Genomic DNA, 21,609 nt, shown 5'->3' on the forward strand with positions numbered 1-21,609 from the left:
GTGACTCGCTTTCGCGAACAATCGCTAACTAGGATCGATCAATGCAATCGGCGCAAAGTTGTCTTTTCCTCTTATCACTTCCGTTACATCTTCGAGATTTCTGTTTGATGTTTAACATACACCTGCGTATTTTCGAACATTTTATGTTTCTTTTTACATATACATATCGACCAAATTTTTTCACCTCTATATCTGTACAAACTATTAAACTATTTTCGATTCATCGAAAATAAATTGGAGTAAAATAGGATAAAAACTAAGTAATCTTGGCTCTTTTCATTTCTTTCCTAACTTAAATTCATAAAAATTGATATCTTTAAACAATCTGTTACTTTCATCTTTCATTTTTTCTTTCTTGTTTCGTTGAAAGTTCGTTCACGACCTTTTTCGACAGTTACTCATGATTAACGCAAAGACCAATGAAAGCAGACGTGTGTATTCAGACGCGGTAGCCAGAGAAAGTTCACTAGGGAGATAGAAAGGAAAGAAAAAATCGAAACGAATAATCAATGCAACCGTCTTACGCGACACGACTCTGGACAGAAGGGTAGCTTTGGGCACTAGAGTAATTTTTTGATCGATATATTACATCCCTTCTATCATGTAATATATGCAGAGAAAACATCCGTTTGCGAGACACTTATTGGATGCAAAGAATACTATAATCGTTTACTTTCACTTTTTCATTGGTAATTGCGATGTACATACGACGTTCATGATTGATAGCTTTTGCATACCTGAAAAAAGATCATTTTACAAAATTATAACGAATAATTTTATTGTTATTATATCGACTACAGTGTCAATACCTTTTGACAATTATTCTGCTATATTTAGTGCATTAAAACACATTACTATTACATTTCTGTAAATATTGTAATATTTATAATAGGAAGACATATATACTTACATCTAAATACAGTTATTATTTTATTAAATTATATTTAATATGTACATGATGTGTTTTTATAGTACAGATCATTTATATGCTTTGAGATTTACTGTACTAGATCTATTTATAATCAAAAATAAACTTGCAAAAAGCTAAACGATTATAATATAAAACTGTAACGTGAATTCCATGTGCAATATTTAAAAAAATGATACAGTTGGGTAAATTATTTAATAGAATTGAGTTTCGTCAAAATCATCTTGGTATTCTTCTACTATTTTTGCTTTAGTTATGGTCCTACGACTCTCCAATCTAATTCGTTTCTCTTCTTCGGTGAGAGTCTCAATGTTGAGAGGAAGATTAATTATCCTCCTTGGTTCGTCGTATTCGATATTAATACTACTGCCATCTGGTAAAACAAGATGCACAGGAAAAGTATTTAAATAAAATTTTCTATGCTTCTTTGTTATCGCTGCTGTCCAACAATTCAATTTCCTATGTAAGGATAATGCAGATTGTGCTGGTCGTAAAAGGGAGGATATATTCATTCTGAAATATGAATATATATTTACAAAAATCAATGAAAAACAGTAACTTAGTAACAGAAACAGTAATTTTATTTTGTCATTAGCAACCGATAAAATTATAATGGAAAATTACACATATCAATATCTACGCAAAGAGGTTATATTAGTCATTAAAGTTAAGATCTATTTACGAATCATAATTCCACTACCATTTATTATATTGTTTACCTGTTATTTGAACATGAAATATTTTTGTGATCTTTTTATAATCAAACTGAAAGTAAATTAAACTTACCTCTTTTCTGAATAAACGCTACTACTCCGAAAATATGTGTACAACACGTACTGTTACACGATTAGTGCACAATCCGACCAGTAGATGGCTACGACTTATCGAATCGAATTGAAATATCGATAGTTTTTAAATTGTAAAGCCTTGGCGGTTTCAACGTGACTTATTTCGGTAGGATATATTTCGTTATAAAAACAAGTGAATTATTTGATTTCGCGAGTGATATTACACACGTGTATACATTTTGTTGTATAATTGCATGGCTTCGTAATTTTCATCGATGGATATACTGCACATTGCTTGGTAAGAATAAAATTTTAAATAACGTATGCAAATAGATAGGATCATGTCGTCATGGGATCGGTAGCAATGTCAGCGTCGCTTTTGCTATTTGAATCACAGATTAGTGGATTTTCTTCCGAATTTTCGTAATTGTTACCAGGTATTCTAACATATTCTTTATGATCCCTGTGGAAAGTAATCGACATGTATATATAGTTCTTCTTTATGATAAAAGGATAAATATAAAGAGTGCGGTTGTGTGTAGTGAGTGATCCTATTTTTATATGGCACACGTTTTCTTCAGTAATATATAATTAGTCCTCACTCGTTATAAGATGTTAGTTTAATTAGTTCTGTTAGTAAAGATACAACACAACACACGTACACATACATAGAATTGCGCTCACAAATACACACATGCAAACTGATTTACTCAAAGTGGGCACACATCATTTATTTAAATCTTTCTGTGATTTCAAAATTTGAAAGGGATTTTATTGCTTTACTTTGTAGGAGTTTGATGAAGATCGATATAGTAGGAAAACACAGAAATTATTAAAACTGTTGCAAGTTCTAATAATTAGACAATACACAATCACTTTATTATAATATACCTTTGATATAAAGGTAGTTCTAATATCATGCCGCATGCCTAAAAACCGCAGCACTATATGACAAACTGTAATTTAAAATGCTTAATTTTGAAATGTAGCAAAATTTTAAAATATTCATGTTTATCATTTGATCAAAGTGTACAAAGTCATGCAGATAATATTTATTGTAATTTCAAGGTGAACATATAAATATAAAATCATGAACAATTACAGTTCTCAATAATTTATGAAAATTTTACTTTTTTGTAACTTTTATTTTCATACACTACCAATATCATTTGATATCTGCAATATTGTTTGACATATCAATGTGGTTAAAATTGTTATAATCAAGCTTTTTCCTCTTTTATTTATACACAATTAACAACCGAGATTCGTTAAAATATTTAAAAATATATCAAAATAATCTTATTTACAACAAATACACTTCAAATTTTTCACTGGATAAATTTTGTATAACTAACGTATACAATAGCGATATGTGTGAAAACGTTTTAAATACTGAACGCTGAATTTCCATTTCGCGACTGAAATGAAATTCTGTACAACTTCTTTCCCTATCATATTTCTACTTCTGACTTCGGAAACCACAACAACACATATCTTTCAGAAGTGCCTCCGAGTCTTCGTCATATGAATTCTCTTGTTTATGCAGTATTTCGTTACTTCTTGCATTCTGGCTACCTACTCTGTAAGAATTTATGATTTTGCAAGCTCGTGCAACTTGGAAGGGAAAAATGCATGGTTGTGAGATGATTTTAAAACAAAATTGATGATGATAGGTACTTATATTCTGTTTTTGAGGTCAATCATCTGTTCACGGATAAATCTGTAAACAAATTTTTTTGCTGCCTCATATCTACGATTCGTACTAGCGAAAGCGTGTACACATACTTAGAAGAATTGAACTGATTTAAGCAGATAATAAGTAGTGCTTATGAAATTTTTTATCAAATTTTACACATAGCAGATATGCATATTTATATATTAGCTTCTACATCGTGTTGAGTTTTTGGCTCATTTATGAATAGTAATCGATATTAATTTTTGTTATGAAATAATTAAATATAAGGAATTAAGTAAGTAGAACTTATAAGACATGCAAGTTATTCATCTTTTCAAACGTGCAAAGACTATTTACTTCCAATGCAAAGTGATACATAGAATTTCTGCTAATATCTCGATAGTGCGTTAGTACAAACAACATGCAGCTTGTAGTACGTTTTTCATGTCTGCGTATTAGCAGCTTTTTAAGAAATATAATTATTTTTATTATTTAAATGGTTGTTAGTTAAATGGTTTATGACAATGAAAAAGTAAAGATAGAGATATACGTACCTGTATAGTACATAGTGTTGTATAATGAAAAATATATCAAATGCAACTGAGAAAAATCCCAAACCAAATTTCGTGGGATCTCCGAAAATACTTTCCCAATCATCTAGAAGAAAGAGCTATCATTAGTTACTTGCCATTAAAACAGAATTGGTAATAGTTTGAAGTTTTACATTTATTTGATATACGTTACCATAATTGTATGCATTAAGTATCATCTGTAGCATTGACAACATACCACCCGTAAAGTCTAAAAATATATTGCCAATACTCCAACCAACGGTGGATTTTCTTTTGTAGTTATAAAATGCTTGTGGAACGTATTTAATTAATGTTATACTCAATTTAACATAACTACAATAATACAGAAAGTCAAGCCAGTTTATCGTTGTCACTATAGCTAATATCATAGAAATTAAAATAAAGACTACAAATATTCCGTGAATAATACGTGCTGTGGTAGATACTCTTTGATTTCCTGCCTAGAAAGACAAGGTCTTCATTAATATTTAAAAACATTTACAGAATTGTAATATGTTTATCTGCAGTACCAGACATGTAAATATGAAACCGGAATTTTTGTATAAAAAATACACGCTTATTGTATGAAAAGTATTGCCCATCGCTAGCTATACATTTTCCCCACAGATTTCGGTTTCATACTTACAGACCTGATAAATTTTAATTAATTACCTCATATATAAAGCACTGAATAATAGTTATCACAGTCGCAAATGTTGCGTGCAAAGCGAAGAAAATATCATTCACTTGTACAGGGTTTAAACCTTTTGGATATCTTCTAAAATACTCCAGCTGAAAAGCGTGACATTAAGTAAAGCTATGGTTAAAAAATACTATACCAATTGCATTTATTGCGCCATTTAATTTACCTCAACTTCTGGTATCCAATACAAGCCACAGTTGAACAGTGCATACAGAATAAAGCCGACCAAATTCAATGACAAATAATCGAAATTTAATCCTACGACACTTTTGCGTTTGTAATTACTGTATATCTGTGGATAGAAGCTTACACTCCATGCTAGAAAGTATATCCATCCTACTACGGTACTTATGTGGTAAAGTGTATCTGATTTTTCAATAGTCACTCTAACAAATGCTTGGGAGTAACTGTAAAAATACAAAATATTAGTCGCTATAATAAAAACACAAGATTCTGTAACATAGCATTTAACAATTTTGTAATTCTTTTCTTACTTTAAATCAATTTTGTTTAATTGGTCTTGAGGTATTAAAATCACTCTAAAAAGTGTCATTATTCTTTGGTGACAATTTTTAATTTCAATTAATGGAATACAAACTTTGCAATACGAATATCAAAATGCAATAATGATAAAAGAAAATGGTAAGAGCAATTACACTATCATGTTCTAGTTAGAACAGATGAACACAGACTGATTGAACTTTCAGTAGGGGAACCGATGACAAGTATAGGTCAGGAGGTTATCTGTACAAACCACTAAATACTAACGTATGTAATGTAGATCAAAATCTTTTGCAAGTTTATTATAAAAGTAAAGACTTAAAGTAAAGTTACCTTAAAGTAAGTAAAGTTACCTTTCACCACAACGCAACAGTACTCGATAGCGACAAAGTCAATTTGTTCTAATCTATCGTATCTTTATTTTTTGTGGATCAATGTGTTCCTTATTTGTTAATTTAAATGTTTATTTGCAAATTAAAGAGAAACAAATAGTATACTTTGGATTTTGATTTTAAAGGTACTTATTCATTATATGAAAAATATACTTACTCTGTAACATTGTTAGGCGTGACATTAAGACTAATAATCGAGTGTCCTGCACTGCGACCATTTATAAGAATATCCCATTTCTTCTTTGTATCGTTTTTAGTAATATAGATACTGGATGTGTTAACAGAAACTAAATCTGGATGTTGCACTTCTATCGTCACTGATACATCTTCAGATAAGCTTTTCCTGTATGAGAAAATTAAATAATTATCAACATTACTTTATGTTTTATATTCTTTAATTATATAACAATATAGCTAATTTATAGTTACTCAGAAACATAGGAAAGTTTTATCCCAATTTGTTCTAACTATATTTTATATACTATTGATATATTATCGATATTACTGCTTTATATAAGAAACATTTCCAAACAGTAATGCAACATAACAATCAATTTGAATGATATTTTAGAAAATATGCTATGGAACTGAAGTAATGAGAATATCATACTTATCGTTAGTAATTAGACGTTAAAGCAATATAAGTAAATGGTATACATCACATAGTCGACAATGAACTTTTTGTATCTCATTCAATAATCATGTTGTACTTGTTTCTTTTAGATAATCTTATTTTTATTTTTTTTATGTCAAAGATACTTACGTCAGGTACAACTCAAATGATTCTTGACTATCTACGTGAACTATTAAATCTTGATTTGATACCTTAAAATCTGCCCATGCTTTATCTGCAACTGAGGTATTAATCGTTATTTAATATAAGACAAAAAAATGCAGTTAAGATTATCCTATGTAATATAATTTATAAATTGTTCCATACCTAGAATTGTGATAATCCCTATATACCACACAAAGGCCATCTTTTGTGGCTTCTGAAATAGATCAAACAGACCTTTAATTCCAAACTTTTCTTGAACCTTAGATTTTGCATAACACTGTATTTAACTGTATTGATTAACTGTATCGATATCACTGTACTGATTGTAAGACAATTATACAAAGCAACCAGCAATTATGGAACAACTAGCTTGATTAATACAACAGTTCTAACTCGCTTCTAACAAGACTGACTAAACGAGATTCTACTCTATACGTCTAATCGAGAAGAGAATTTTTTAACTTCTGAAGGCTTTGACCGCTTAATACTCGGAAGAAACAAGGAAGTCATAGAAAGTGCCGGGCACTTTGTCGGATGCATGCTACTGATACGATCGGATAATCTGTACCAATCCTCCGGTTGTTATTCACGGTAGCCAGAATATGATAACGTTCCGTATATTTTCGATCGAACATCGGATACCGTTGATTTAACAATTATTTAGAAAAATCGATTGCCATGTTAACGCGATTTCGAACGATACGTTCGCTTGTACAGACATTATGAGTACGAAAGCTCGGTTCCTATGGAAAGACACAGAGAGTATCGGTCGAACTTAACCTCGGAAGCGCGACGACCTCGATGAAACATGCCACGAGGCGTTAAAGGCGATAAGACCTGCCGTTCTAGAGATTTTCAGCATTCCGTCCGGGTTTGGGCGAGCATATCGTTTGACTAGAGAAACTTGACATCGCCGAATATTTCACGGCGACTCAACCGAAAAATCGATCGAGCCTGTACACCACTGTACACCTTTGAACCAGTTCTGAGTAAACGTAAATGGAAACTCCTGGCCCCTGGATAGCATGCATTCTCTGTTTATGTCATGCAACGATGCAACAAAACGCGCTGGCATGAGATGAGTTCGAGGCTGGGACGTAACGAAACCTCGCGTTCAAGGAAAATTTGTCGTACTTGTAAAATTTTGCATTACGACAATTACGTATAAATGAAGTAGGAAATTGTATTTTATGTATATCGACGAGGACCGACTTCGTTTAAGATAAAACCTTAGAATTGATTTATTTGAATCTGACGATGTCTTTCGAAAGTTTTGAAATTAATCCGATGTAAATTTTTCGCGAAATTACATATTCAGGTAGAAGAGTAAAAGAGGTTTCTCAGCCTCGTATCGAGATATTTGCATGTAAATTGCGAGGCGATGTCATTAACGAGTTCCATAACGTGATAGTTATCGTTTTGATACGCGATGTTTCATTATGCCGCGGTTTTTTTTTGCATTTCATCGCATTACATTCTTTTTCCTGCTGTTCATTTTCGTAATGCTCTCGGTAGACTGGCACCATCCTTTTTCTAGGCGAATTATGGACCTATTCGGAGATAATGGACCATCTATTTTTTTCATTATTTCTCTTCGCTGCTATAAAATGCTCCAATATTATAGCCACCCATATTATTTCCCTTCCTTTTTAGTTAACCTTGTACAATTAATCGTTTCACAGAGCCATATTATTCCATTGCTACGCATTTGTGAGAGTAGAAATTATTCTCGTTCAAATTTTTCTTGATTTGCAATTTCTTTTTTATTCGTTCTTGAACGCGTATCTTTCCCTTACAGCTTAATCGACAATTATTTTTAACGCCACTTTGTTTAAAATATTCGAGGAAATATCTCTGTTACCAATGTTATTTCGGAACGAAGTTTAATCTTTGAGCAAAAATTATTTCTCGGGGTGAAGAACTTGTCGCTGTTAATGAAATCGTAGCCGTTAAATGAAACCAATGGTTCCACTGGAACGGAAAAAGTCGCGCGTTTAAGCACGTTCAAGCAAGATTCAGCGAGAATCAGAAAGCAGCCGATTTTCCGCGATAACGTTACGTTAATACTCTGCATTCGGCAATTCGGAAAATTCTGTTCCGACAAGTAGTTCGTGAGTGAACGGTACTCGTAAGCAGAGGGAGAGGCGGAGGCAGAGTTGGGTGGGCGTGTGTATACTCTCTCTACACATTTTCAGATAGAATAAATCGAAAGAGAGATCGACGTTCGAGTGCACTCCGTGTCCCAAAGGGGCCTTCGCGAAGCTTACACGGAAACAGCTCTGAAAGTCGATCGGCAGTCTGCTGCCGCTTTTGTTGACGTATACAGGCTACTTCGCCGTCAATATTTTCCTTTGCATCATAGCTGGCCGAGTCGAACGGACCTAATCCTCGAAGATAGTCCTCCCCCTCCCTTTCGTTCCTTTCCTTTTTATCAATTTCAATTCGTCTTCGATATGGATAAACAAGATTGTTCCTGGCCGGACGTTCGTCGATATACCTCCGAAATTATTCCATCGAATCGTCCGCATGGAATTTCTCAGGAAATATTCCTTTCCTCGTTCTTTTCTTCAGATTTCAAGATTCGGGAGTGCCTGTCGGCGTATCCTGGAAATTTCCAAAGCGTTTGAAAATGTTTTCTTCGACGAAATGGTCCACGGAAATCTGCGAGCACCGTCCGCCGATCGATTTCGGATAAGCGAATAAACGTTTACTTATCGTCTACGATCTGCAGTATATGTTAAAACATCCTGTTGTTCGAACGACCTTCAAAATTCAAGAATTTCTATATCTTTTATAAATACGCTTGGAATTCTACTCCTGTTTCTTATTGTCTTTTCGTTTTCAACATTTGCTATCACAACAAGATCGGATAATTCGATGTACGTTCGACGTATCGCGATAAGAACGTTCGAATCGGCTCGTAAAATCATGTTAATTATCGCGAAACGATCTTTCGTATAGTTTTGAATTCTATCTGTTCTTATCTATACGCACTCCCCGATATTCTAGTTATTTGCTGCTTGATAAACTTAATACACTTGAATGGGTCGAGCGTTGACGAAGTTCCATTGACATCGTGGAAACATCGCTGTTTCGAAGGCACGAAATACATCCGACAGAAGAATTTTATCGAAACGATAGAAGCGACAGAGTCGGCTAGATAGACAGACAGATGCTCTTCATTTATTAATATAGATCAACGAGCAAGATGTTAATAAGCAAGTAATTAAGTATGTTATATTATATCCAAGTAATTGATAAAAGGATTGGAACTTATCTACGTATTACGTAAACAGCGTAATATTCCGAAAAAAGTGGAAGACGAATGAAAGATACATTACGTATTGACGATTGTTATGTATTGCCTCGTCAAGTTTTCTATTTATCGACCCTACGATGTTTTCTTATCCGGAATGTACGCGTTTGCATCCGTTGGCCCCTTTTTTTAACCTTTTCGTTAGATATTTTTTGCCATCGCATACGGTCGCGTTATCTTTCGGCCAGCAGTTGCATTATCCTTTCATCCTGGAAACAATTTCGCGAACAGTTTTGCGTGTGCAGTATTAAAGGCTAGTCCGCCAGGTAATAACGGTTAGCATAAATTAAAGATTAACTTTGCCGGCTGGATCGGGTAACGTAATGCTCGTTCCATGTTAATTTCTTATCGCCGGCAATTACTTAATCGCACGCAGTCAAATGCACGTTGAAGCCACGTCCCTGGTTAATTGGGATGTGAAGAAACATTCGCGGAACGAGCTTCGTTTCACGAAATCTAGCAACCGCACTAATGAAAAGAAAACGAGACAGGGAAAGCAGAGTATCGTAATCGTAGAAAGCTTACTGGTGGTTTAAGCGAAAAATACACGAAAATACAGATAACGTTTAGAGAATGTTAACTTCAAATAGAAATACCGTTGCGTAAGATCGGCAAAACGTCGAGTTATGGGACCGATTTGTTGCGTTTGCAATTTCAAAGTTATCGAGCGTCACTGCAACGATTTTGTTGCGCAGGATGAAATTAGACTTTACAGTGTGAAACGCGCGTGTACCGATACCAGATGCAGGTCACACGTTTCGTGCACCAAGAACGACAATCGCCATGAATTTCATACAGAAAATTTAAAAATATAACGGAAATAACGATCTCGCGGCAAGATTTTATGGCAATATATCGCTGTTTTTCCATAGTATTTCACGCGATTTTCATGTCTGCTGCGTGCTGCTGTCCTTATCTTAATATTTTAAAGCGTCTTATTTGTTCGGCACAGCGTTATCACATTTCATTTCACATTTTTAATTTAAATTAATCAGAACGTTGCATAATCCGCTGGGGCGGAACGCACGAACGTATATATTTCTCTAATACGTATATTATGTCTATTTCGAACCGAATGATTCGATCAATTCGGTTCAACTCCAAGTTCGTAGATCAAATTTCCGCTTCGCTTCTGTCAATATCCCACAAACGTTAACTTCGTGTTTTGAACACATTGTATCTTCCTTCTCGTCACTTGATATATTCCCTGGCTTTTCAGCCTTGCTCTTTCTTTATATCGTACCGTTCACCAATGTAAATTCACCAGCTTCGTTGCGCTGGTCTCGCCTATTTCACGAACCCGATCCTTATAGAATATTAATGTAGCTCCGCGTACTCCATTGCTGTGGAATCGCATTTCTCTGGACGGTTTTGATAACGCGAAATCGCAAGTAATAACGTACGCGAGATAAAAGATTTTATTCCACCGTTCCGCCGGGTTAACGTATTCTAATTAACGATCGACTCGGTACAGAGAACTGGTAGGGATCTGATAGCGACACTTCTAGAGATATCGCTGGATAAAGCGTTACGCGAAAGTAGAAACAGATAGCAGAGAAGGTTGACCGATTCCATCGGACGATCGTTCTTCGATCGTGTAATTTGCCCGGGTAAACCGAAACTTGTATTCCTAATGTCGCCCGAACCCATTGCTTCGGCACGTCGGTTCGTATCCAAGGAAAACTTCTTTCTCCGAGTGTTTCAGGCGTTCCAGCCGATTTCCAATGTAAATTTACAAGCTCGTGGCGGCAGTTTGGCTCGGTCTGCGGATTCCATTCCTATCGAATATTAATGCTCGGAACGCGGTCTGCTTTTGACCTTTTCCGAGATCCGATTTTACGAGCTACGATCGAAAACAAGAAGAAAGAACAAAACAACGGACGACCCGTGTCGGCCTAGTTTTAAAGAATATTACCCGCGATACACTCGAACGCTACCTCGAAAAAATCTCCTCCTCCTCTTTCTCCTTTTCTCCGTTCTTTCCCATATACACTCGAAAAATTTCGTTCGACGGCGAAACGAAAATGGGTTTTTGGAACTGTTGGCGGTGACAGTGGTCGACAGGCCGCCTGCTCGAAAACTTAATTACTCGCTCGGACGAAGAAAGTTCGGACGGCGAGGAAATTTATTCTTCGTTATTACGATCGTTCGCCGTGCTGTCAGCATCTCGAACGAGTTCCGAACTTCCTGTCCTGAGATTTATATCTGATTTTGTTAATTCCGGAGAAAGCGTTTCAAAGAAACTTTCCCAACGTAATTCCTTAACGAGCGTTTTTCATTTCAGATATTCCTTTCATCGTGGTACATCTTACCGCTCAACGATATTATCTCCGCTGGTTCATAATGGTATCATCGGTAAAAGAGAATGCCAGATCGCTGCGGCTGAAGTAAGTAACCTAACGTACGAAAAAGAAGTACAATTTTTTATAATAAATTTACAGGACCGTGCGCATTAGCAATGCGATTATCTTGGCGAGTCGTAAGACACATAATTTATCATTGAATAACTATAATTTAATAATAAATATATAAACTGATAAAACGATCTAGGGCAAAGTATGTTACGAATATCGATGATACATGCCGCGGTAGAAACGTAAAACTAATTATTACTCGTTATGATTAGAGTATGGAAGATACTATCGAAGCTTTTTCTTCTTTCGATTTTATCATTTTATCTAAGACACGATCGAGTAAAAGCTTGTTTAATATTTAACCTGGTTTGCGATACGAAAGACAAGCTCGTTACGATATGATCTTGCAGTTGAAATGTTTCAAACAGTCGTACAACAAGATAGCTTTCCTCGCTAGTAATAATTAAGGAGGTCGATAAGTCGATCGATCGATCGACCGCCTTGATGTTTCAGCGTTCCCTTTCGTTTGATCCAAATACTTGGCTATTTTCTACCATGATCGAAAGACATCGTAACGGTTACATATTCATAATGAACGTAATTATTCTGCGAATAAATTGCACCGATGAACATATCCTAGATTTGTGTGACTTGGTGTCGTTGCTAGGTACGAACCATTTATGTTACGTTACGTGTTTTATAAATGTTTAAACGCGATGCCAAAGGCAATGATTTTTTAAATCGATTACGCGAGAGGGACAGACGAATGAAAATACCTTTGAGAGTACGTGAACACGCGAAACATTTGCGAAAAAGGAATATATTTATTATTTTGAAATAGCTCGCTTCTCCGCGGAGATACTTTTCGAAGCAGTGACCAGTTTGAGACGCGTCTACCTTAATTGAAGCGTGATACGTTGCTCGCGTGTTGCATTTTTAATTCCGTTGTAAAAAAAAAAAAAAAAAAAGCGAAACGTTCGAGAGGGACAGACGAATGAAAATACCTTTGAGAGTACGTGAACACGCGAAACATTTGCGAAAAAGGAATATATTTATTATTTTGAAATAGCTCGCTTCTCCGCGGAGATACTTTTCGAAGCAGTGACCAGTTTGAGACGCGTCTACCTTAATTGAAGCGTGATACGTTGCTCGCGTGTTGCATTTTTAATTCCGTTGTAAAAAAAAAAAAAAAAAAGCGAAACGTTGTTGAGCTCGTGAGTCTGCCTGATTATACGGTTGCTTCCATCCGCGCGTTTATAATTATTTCTCTCAACGGCAGATGAAAATTCGGTACGGAAGATCTTTGGACACAGCGGGAAGAAGAAATAAAAACAGAGGTGCCTCGACAAAGTTTTTAACCGACATGACGGAACGAATTATGACTAACGATAGAATATAAAAGCGTACGTGTGGAAACACATTACAGATAATGAAAATGAATTATGTTCATCTATAAATCATAACGCGAACGTATTGCTTTATCACTCATTGTCAGTAAACAAATTATTTCGAGTATCCAATAAATACGCGCGCGTTCGAAAATAAATTTCCAATTATTTTCTTCGTCCATTCTGTCAACGTGAAGAGCTTGATAAATGTTAATTCATCGTTGGTCATTCGGTCGATAAATAAAAATAAAAACGATGAAAGAAATATGCACCGCATTAATATCACGCATTATAATGCTTGAAAAAGATTCCTGGAATAGGTACATTATTTCTGGAATTAAAATGTCGTATTAATTCCGTTTTTTTTTTTTATCCCCTCAACGGAGCGAATCGTAATTTCGCAGCTCTCCAGATGGAATAAAATTATCCTGATAACGCGAGCTTCAACAGCGTAGTTCCGCTGAAATTGATTTAATCATTTTTCGAATAGCACTAACATTCCTTTTAATTCGGCGACGATCGATCGATATCAATCATTCCTCTTTCCCAATAAATTACCGTTGTTACGAAAGTTAAAAGAAATTATAATTAAAATACTAGTCGATTAATTACGCGAATCACTGGAAATCTAATCTATATCCTTATAGTCTATTGCTTTTATCCTACAGTTAAGTTTAATATATCGTTACAGCGAGATCGATAAAATTGCCTTAGAGATAACTCAGGAAGATTAACGACAAATTTTTCTATGGTATTATAAGTTTGTATATATATCTTCTTGATCAATGGACTGTTCGAATTTGATCCTTTATAAGTCTCTAGGAATTTCAGAAAAGATAATGAATTATAGGGGCAAAGTAACAGCCGCTAATTATCGTGAGATTCTTTAGCGATAATTAATCTTGAACGCTTTGTTGTATACAACCCGCTACGTCGCCATTAATTGACCCTTTTCTGGAGTTAAATGATTTATCGTTTCGCGTGAATCACTCTGTCAACTTGTACGCCATGTCATTCTGATATTGAAAAATTAAGACGTCGACCACCGATCGGCTCGACGAAATTTAAAAAGCCGCATTTTTCATCGTTCTTCCACTCGACTGTATTCTAGATATTTCTACTCCTTATTCGACAATGATACGTTCTTATCCATTACGGCGCTGCACTATTTCCTGCGACCTTGTTGCTTCAAATAAGAACAATTTTCTACACTTAGCGGCGTTTCTCGCAAAACTCAAACAATCGTAGGAGTCGTAATAGCTCTTTTCATATGCGGTTTTTGTAACTCGTTATCTCGTCTCGCTTCGATTACAAACAACGTTGCTATCGATTGGCGGAACGACGATTTTTAGGCGTGTCACGTGCAAACGGTGTTATTCATTTACGAATGTCTGCTCATATGCGATCGTAAATTTCAAATTCCGCTTAGTTAGGACGTATAATTAAATGACTAAATCGACTAATTCTCACGATCAATTTTAAAAGAAGCATCGTAAATTACAATTGCCATCCATTGACATCCATCGTCGATATAAATCTACAGATATATATACATAATGCTATATAGTTAACGGCCGTTCTTAGAGACAACGATAAGGTGATAATAGGTGATGAAAACATCTCTTCCTTTGACTCCACTTAATTCGATAAATTTATCTGCTGACAATCTCTTACCGCTTCGATATTATCGTCTGTTCTTTTCTCTCAACAGCGTCTACGTTTAATAATAGATCATGTGCCGTTATATACACAAGGCGTTTCGAATCGAGAATATGTCGACGGAGTTTCAAGAAATTCATGTCCCCGGTTACGATTTGCAAAGTACTTTACTTGCGAAAGCTGTCAACGGCGTTTGGCAGCGTATCGCGTGTATAGAAACGTGTCAATGACTTTTGTATTCGGCCTCGTTTCCCGGTTTCCACCAACCGACGAGTACCGAATCGATTTCGATTTCACGGCCAGTTTCACGGGAATTATATTGTGTTACAGAATCGACGAAAGTGGTGGACGTGCTCATTGCGAATTTTTGTCAATTCGATCGATTTAGTCCCCCGAAAAAAAGAGAGAAAAAAAGAGGAGAAAGAAAAAAGAAGAGAAAGGAGAAAATACAACTCGGTTATTTCTTCTTCTCGAGCACTTTTGAGATCTTTCTTTCGAACATGATTTGCAACTTAAAAAAGTTTAATTTCGAAACAAGAAAGGTGTACGTGTATATAATGTATAATGTCAAGTTTACGAATCGTATTTATAACTGCTAAAACTTCTTGCAACTCGACCATTCCCTTCCTATTTTTCTTTACTCAACTGTATTAAAAGTCTTTCCATGTTCACCGCTTTATTAATTGAAGGGTAAGACTTTAGGAGTGTTTTAGCATAACTCGAGTTGCAGCGAGTAGAAGAGGTCTAATCAAATGAAGGTGGAATAGCGTATATTATGGCAGGCACTCGTTTCTAGAAATTATAATATATAAATTTTAACGTAGAATGAGAATCAAAATTTTCAGCTAACGCTTAACATCCGATGTTTAATCTCTATCCTACATTCGGAATAATATATCACGTTCGTTCTATCGTCTATAACAGATTGCAAGACAGAGAAAGAAAGAAAGAGAGAGAGAGAGAGAGAGACATAGAACGAATAAAGTGCCATTCGATGCTTGTTCGGTAATTCGTGACTGATTTATTCATCGGACGGCGACTCAAATTCCGCATCCTTGGCTAAACGGTCAATTTATTTCTCCAACGTTTTGTCCAGTTTTTATTAGATCACGATTTACGGATAAATTGCTTCGCGGCTTCGCTCACTCACCTGTCGAATTTCGTCCGGCCGCGATAGATCAGGTGACAGTTAAAGCCTGCAGTAAGCGAATCCGATACAGAAACGTCCAATTTCTCCGCGCTTTAAAAACCTCTTTCCTCTCTTTCGAGCTACCTGCAAGAACAAGCTTTCCATTAAAACTCGTCGAGACCGACGTGTTTCTTCCGACGACGAACGGAAACGATTTAATTTGTCTGCGATACTTTTTATAGTGGCTTCGTTAACTTCCATGCAATTTAATCGATCAATCTCGAATCGTCGATTTATTTAATTTTTCGAATTTTGTTCCTCGACGTAATAATTACTTTGCTACTCGTCTTAATATAATTCATGCAAATCTTTCAACTGATTCGTGACTATGATCGAAGGAAAAATTGAACAAATGCACGACGGTATACCTGTCTATCGTGACGCTCACCCGTCTACGTTTCTTCCAATCATCCAGTCATTCGGTGCAATTTCATCCAGGCGAGCACGCACTCTCGACACCCAGTTTGTCCGCATTCAATGACTCCAGTTTGCCGATCGCAAAACTTCTCAGGGCTTCAGCCTTGAACTTGCAACGAAACTGTCCCTCGTTCGCACCCGATATTTTTTCCGACTTGGTCCAAACATCGGCTCTTCTTCTCTAGGTCGAATCGCCTATTTTCTTCTCCTATCGGTACTTTCTCTCCCTCTCTCTCTCTCTTTACCGAAACGAGAGAAACTCGAACGTTTTCTATGCGCGATCACGGCGAAATATTATCGGTCGGAGCGACGACGAAAAATAAGCCAGCCCGAGGTATAATTATGACGAAATCGCTGGCTCGTTCAAGGTCTCGGGCAAATTCTATCGAAAGTAAAAGGAGAACGGCTCGTTCCTCTTTTCCCTCGGCCGGCCGAGATATCGTCGAACGATAGAGGAGAACACTATCGCATTGGCGAACGCGATTCGCAATGGCTAGCGCGAGCCTGTCGTACGTACATATAAATCTGTTGTACGAGCCTCTCCCCTCCCGACAAAATCCTCCCTCCCCGACCCGTCCCTTTCCCATACGACGCTCAATTTCATGACCGTCTCGACTATCTCGGCTTTTCCCAATGTGCTTTTACCGTCTCTTCTGCGTTAGATCCTATAGATTATTCGATCATAACGCCAATTTCTGCGAATCTGATTTCAGCGGAATTTTGTAGAAATTGTCTTACGATCGGATAATCTACGAATCTGAATTCTGTCTCGAATGGTGCAATAAACCAATCACGTTAAACTAACGTCGTCGATAGATATAATCTTTGAACAACGTAGGATATATATTTTTCTGGTGTTTTAATGCCAAGGAATTAAGGATCTGGAAGGAGATTAATGATAAATCTATCAATGATAAAAAAACGATGCGTTATTTACGCGAATCGAGCCATTAACGTTAAAATGTTTGCAAACAAATCAATTTGTCTTTAACATTCCCTGATCTTCGATTGAATTTTTACTCTCCGTTTGATAGACAAGATAAAGTATCCCTCTAAAAGTAAATTGATTCCAACAATTGACAATGACTAGGTATTAAAGCAAACAAGATAAGAAACCAATAAAGTTGACAACATAATTGACTGAAAAAATGCCAGCATTGCAAAACGACGGTCAATATCGTGCGTGTACCATACAATTTATATTACGACAAAAATGTATTATTATTGTTGCGGCAGATAAGTTTGATACTGGAAAATATGTATTAAAAGAACGTAATGTTAAGGCTGATGAATGCGCGGTGTTAATAGTATGGATTGCTCCCTCTCTCCCTTTCTCCTTCTCACTCTCCCTCTATTAATATATTACAATATTACTAAATTATATTAGACCGTTCACCGGAGGTTATTGACTTGTATCGGACATCTATTTTCATCAATATGTACATATATATGTACGTATATATATGCGTGTAATATATATAATATATAATACATATAATTTGTGGCTAGCTCAGCGAATCGAGGGACCAATAGCTTCTAATTGATTGTGAATTACAATGGCTATATTTAGACTAACGGTTTCGTAAAAACTCTATGGGTAATTGGTTCGATCGTGATTCCTCTGCGTATATTTTCTTCTGCTCGACGAAACATTTGAAATTGTTAAAATTATATTGGTCGAAACTTTCAGTAGACTAGGTATGCGAGAAATATTAACGAGTTCGTGCTGTTTCGTACCTACTAGCATATACTAGTGGCGAGTGTCTATTTCTAAAGGAAGTGGTCTGCTTTCGCAATATTTGCAATGACGGCGTAACATATCAGACAATTTCGTGATTAAACCTTTGATGTAATATTTTCCCTGTGATGATGATTGTGCGTATTGGTGACGGAAACTTTTGTTTCTTAGTAATCGTACGGCTACTCGTTCGCCGATCGACGACATACGGAATTGCGATGTACTTACCTGTATCGACACGCCAATGGATCAGTCGGTCTCGATTGAATTTAATTGGCCAGGTCGCACGTTCGTTACGTCTAGGCTAACACGGAATCGCCGAAACTGGTTCACGTGCAGTTTCGATACCGTGATCTCTGCGTTATCCTCGTTTCCGAAAATTTCGATGGAATCGGAAACGTAGCACGACGAAATTAAAGGAAATTTTCAGCTTGCAGATTCGGTACAATGCGATTGAAGCACGGCTTTAATCGAAAATATATTACTGCCGTACATTATTGGGTACTTTGGAGTAATTAAATTTCCAGTTGGCACGCGAGGATAGCAAATATCGAAATTCTATCGCGAAAAAGGGTTATAAAATACTTAATAATATATCGATACCAATTTATACTTTTATTCTTTGAGCCTGGAATTACCTGAATTTTTTCCTATTGCGTGAAACGTTGCAATGTTTATATTTATAATGACTTGGTAAAAAGAAGGAGTTTTCATTTATCTGGAGATAAGAAAATGAACTGCAAACGATAAGTATGGAAAAGATCGACGGTGTAGATACGTCGGACAAGTCGCCTCGTGATGTCATCGAATGACGAAGCGGATTTTCTCCAACATGTAGCTTACTGTATGCTGCCTCGATCGCGCAGATCGCACGATTTTGGCACGAATTCCGGAACTGCGTTGGCTGTTCCGCTAAATCTCTGGCTTGCCAGCGAAAAAACATAAATTGTCGATCCGTTGAAAAAAGAAAAAAAAAAAAGAAGAAGAAGGGAAAATAAAGAGCCGGCACGAAAGGAGAAGAAAGTAAAGAAGGCGAAAATTCAGAGGCGACAGGAACAACCGTGTTCTCAATGTGATATAGAATTCGCGAAATTAAATCAGGTCTGACGCAAAGTTTTCGGTAACAAATGCCGCTTGGTTTTCCACCGATCTTGTTTCGTGTTTGAACGCGTCGGCACGGATCGAAGTTCTCTACTCGTAAACCTATGCATACGAGAATTGTTTGTTGATTAAACTATTACCTTCGATAACATGGTTATGTACGATTGATATTGGATATGCTTGAATTAGCGTGAACGAACATATTAAGTTCTAATTCATTTGGATAGCGATTAGAAATTTTTGTAAAATCGAACGAACGAAGGAACGTGCTGACGTTTCGTCGATAGCACTCTAAATTACAAAAATACGTAACATATTTCAGATTATCTATTTGAACTAGCATGATAAACAAATGAAGCTGATAAAGAAAACTTCATTTTTCAACTCGACGTTACGTTGCTCGCGCAATAGCCATAATTGCTAGTCATTTCGTTAAAGTTAAATACTACGTGCGCAGGACGATGTAATTTTTCATCGGTCACGAGGCAAGATTGAACGGAAAAACGCGCGTTTTTGGCATCAGTTCCAAAGCCGACGACGAACGTTCCTCTAAATCTCCGACTGGACACAGCTGAACTAAAAACTCGGCAAAGGGTAAAGAAAAATTGAACGAAAACGTGTATATATATTTTCGATCGTTTACGAATCCGATGTCAACGAGATTTCAATTTCAAAGGAAACGTAATTAATATGTTTAATTATGACACTGCGACGGAAATATAATTAATAACGGCAAGAACGTTGTTTGATTTACGAGAGTATTTGTCGCCTCGGGTTTATTCATCCGAAAGATGGGAAATACGTATCCAGGAGAGCAGGAGATGAATGTAGAAATTCCTCACTTTCGAGGGAAAAGTTTCTATGTTTTACAAGCCAAATGTTTAGCAACCGGGGAATCTAACCTTCGAAGAAGTTGCGAAACAAAAGTAATGGCAAAATGAAGCCAACAAGCAAAATAACAGGCAGTATTATAGAGAAAAAAAAGAGAAGAAATAACGTCAAACCACGAGGTAAAGTTTCTATTTAATGTAAAAGTGCGATTAACAGATTCCAATAATTCCGCGAGGAAAAATGAATTTCGAGTTACTAGCATTGTAAGGTATGCGTGTCAGAAATCCAAGAACATTAGCAGCTTTGGATGACGACGGAGTTGAGTTACGGAGTTGTGGACGAGGCAAATTTGTGACGTAATATACACGAACAATACCGTACAGTACCGTATATGTAAATAACACTACACTATTACGAAAATTATTGCAAATATGTAAAATATTGATACCACAAATAAAAGCCTTTAGTTTCTAAGGCAATCGTATACAGGTAGCAGGTATTGGTGAAAGCAGTGGTTAATATTAATTAGTATAATTAGCATAGAACAACAACCGAATGTGAAGGAAAATTGATTTCGAGTTAGATGACTTTAAGTCTATCCGTTTCTAGCCACAATTCTAAAAGTTTGTGTAAATTTTACCAGGTTTTAGCTATTCGTTACAAATGAAATTAGAGCGATACAGATATATTCCTGGGTTCGGTTTAACATTAGCAGAGCATCTGATTCCAGTTATGGCAAGAGATAAACAAAATCGGCAGCAGAGAAACGCCGTTCGATCATAGATCTGAAAATATCAGAAAAATAAGGAACCTTTTGATCGGGTATGCATACCGGTATCTACATATGTACTTGTGGATGATGTATACTTATCGCGTGTACGTGGAGATTCTCCTTCGAGTGGATAATTTGATCGATCGGCCGACGATCGATGCGGCCGTGGTTGTGCAGTGTGCCGATCAGCAGGAAAGGAAGTGATTCTCACCTGATCGGCCGCTTTATTTTTCGTGGAATATCGTGTTCAGGTGAACAGCGGTGCGCAACTGTCAGGCCGCGTGCGGCCTGTTATGCGGTCCACGCTTGGAACGCGGCTCGTTACATCGCAGCGCGGTCTCATGTGCCGCGTGCGGTCCACCGCGTGCAGTTGTGCGGCTTGCGGTCCTTTACGCGAACCTCCGAAATTTAAAGCTTCTGCGGAATTTTGCGTTCTAACGATTCGCGACCGGCTTGCACGTTGACGCGATGGAGAGCCACGGAGCACGCTCGGGGTACCTTCGCGTG

General features: G+C 36.5%; 2 protein-coding genes across 7 annotated transcripts; both read right to left on the minus strand.

Annotated features, from left to right (window-relative positions):
* Nucleotides 1-338: 338 nt before the first annotated feature.
* LOC100742118 (39S ribosomal protein L55, mitochondrial) lies at nt 339-1,441 on the minus strand. Its single transcript, XM_012392693.3, has one exon. It carries the CDS (start codon nt 1,438-1,440, stop codon nt 1,123-1,125), a length of 318 nt encoding a protein of 105 aa, XP_012248116.1. The 5' UTR covers nt 1,441; the 3' UTR covers nt 339-1,122.
* LOC105680203 (cystinosin homolog) lies at nt 921-17,164 on the minus strand. 6 transcript variants are annotated; one of them, XM_012392690.3, is made up of 11 exons: nt 16,632-17,164; nt 16,205-16,327; nt 6,500-6,551; nt 6,323-6,413; nt 5,717-5,902; nt 4,833-5,073; nt 4,636-4,755; nt 4,136-4,424; nt 3,946-4,048; nt 1,715-2,179; nt 921-1,441 (listed from the first exon to the last, which is right to left on the minus strand). In XM_012392690.3, the coding sequence occupies exons 3-10, from the start codon at nt 6,537-6,539 to the stop codon at nt 2,056-2,058; spliced, it is 1,194 nt and encodes a 397-aa protein (XP_012248113.1). In that variant the 5' UTR covers nt 6,540-6,551; nt 16,205-16,327; nt 16,632-17,164; the 3' UTR covers nt 921-1,441; nt 1,715-2,055. The 6 variants fall into 6 exon arrangements, with proteins under 6 accessions (XP_012248113.1, XP_003494130.1, XP_012248110.1 ...); XM_003494082.4 differs by having other exon boundaries at nt 16,612-17,164; XM_012392687.3 differs by lacking the exons at nt 16,205-16,327; nt 16,632-17,164 and adding an exon at nt 7,118-7,346.
* Between the last annotated feature and the right edge of the window lie 4,445 nt (nt 17,165-21,609).

Source organism: Bombus impatiens, unplaced genomic scaffold (genome assembly GCF_000188095.3).
Source record: "Bombus impatiens unplaced genomic scaffold, BIMP_2.2 scf_1506, whole genome shotgun sequence".
Classification (NCBI taxonomy): domain Eukaryota; kingdom Metazoa; phylum Arthropoda; class Insecta; order Hymenoptera; family Apidae; genus Bombus; species Bombus impatiens.

Coding starts and splice junctions, on each gene's coding strand:
- LOC100742118 (XM_012392693.3), bottom strand. CDS start 1,440: ATGAATATATCCTCCCTTTTACGACCAGCACAATCTGCATTATCCTTA.
- LOC105680203 (XM_012392687.3), bottom strand. CDS start 7,147: ATGTTTCATCGAGGTCGTCGCGCTTCCGAG. Junction 5,074..5,716: donor ACGCCTAACAATGTTACAGA/GTAAGTATATTT, acceptor GTATTTTTACAG/TTACTCCCAAGCATTTGTTA. Junction 4,756..4,832: donor ATTGGATACCAGAAGTTGAG/GTAAATTAAATG, acceptor CACGCTTTTCAG/CTGGAGTATTTTAGAAGATA.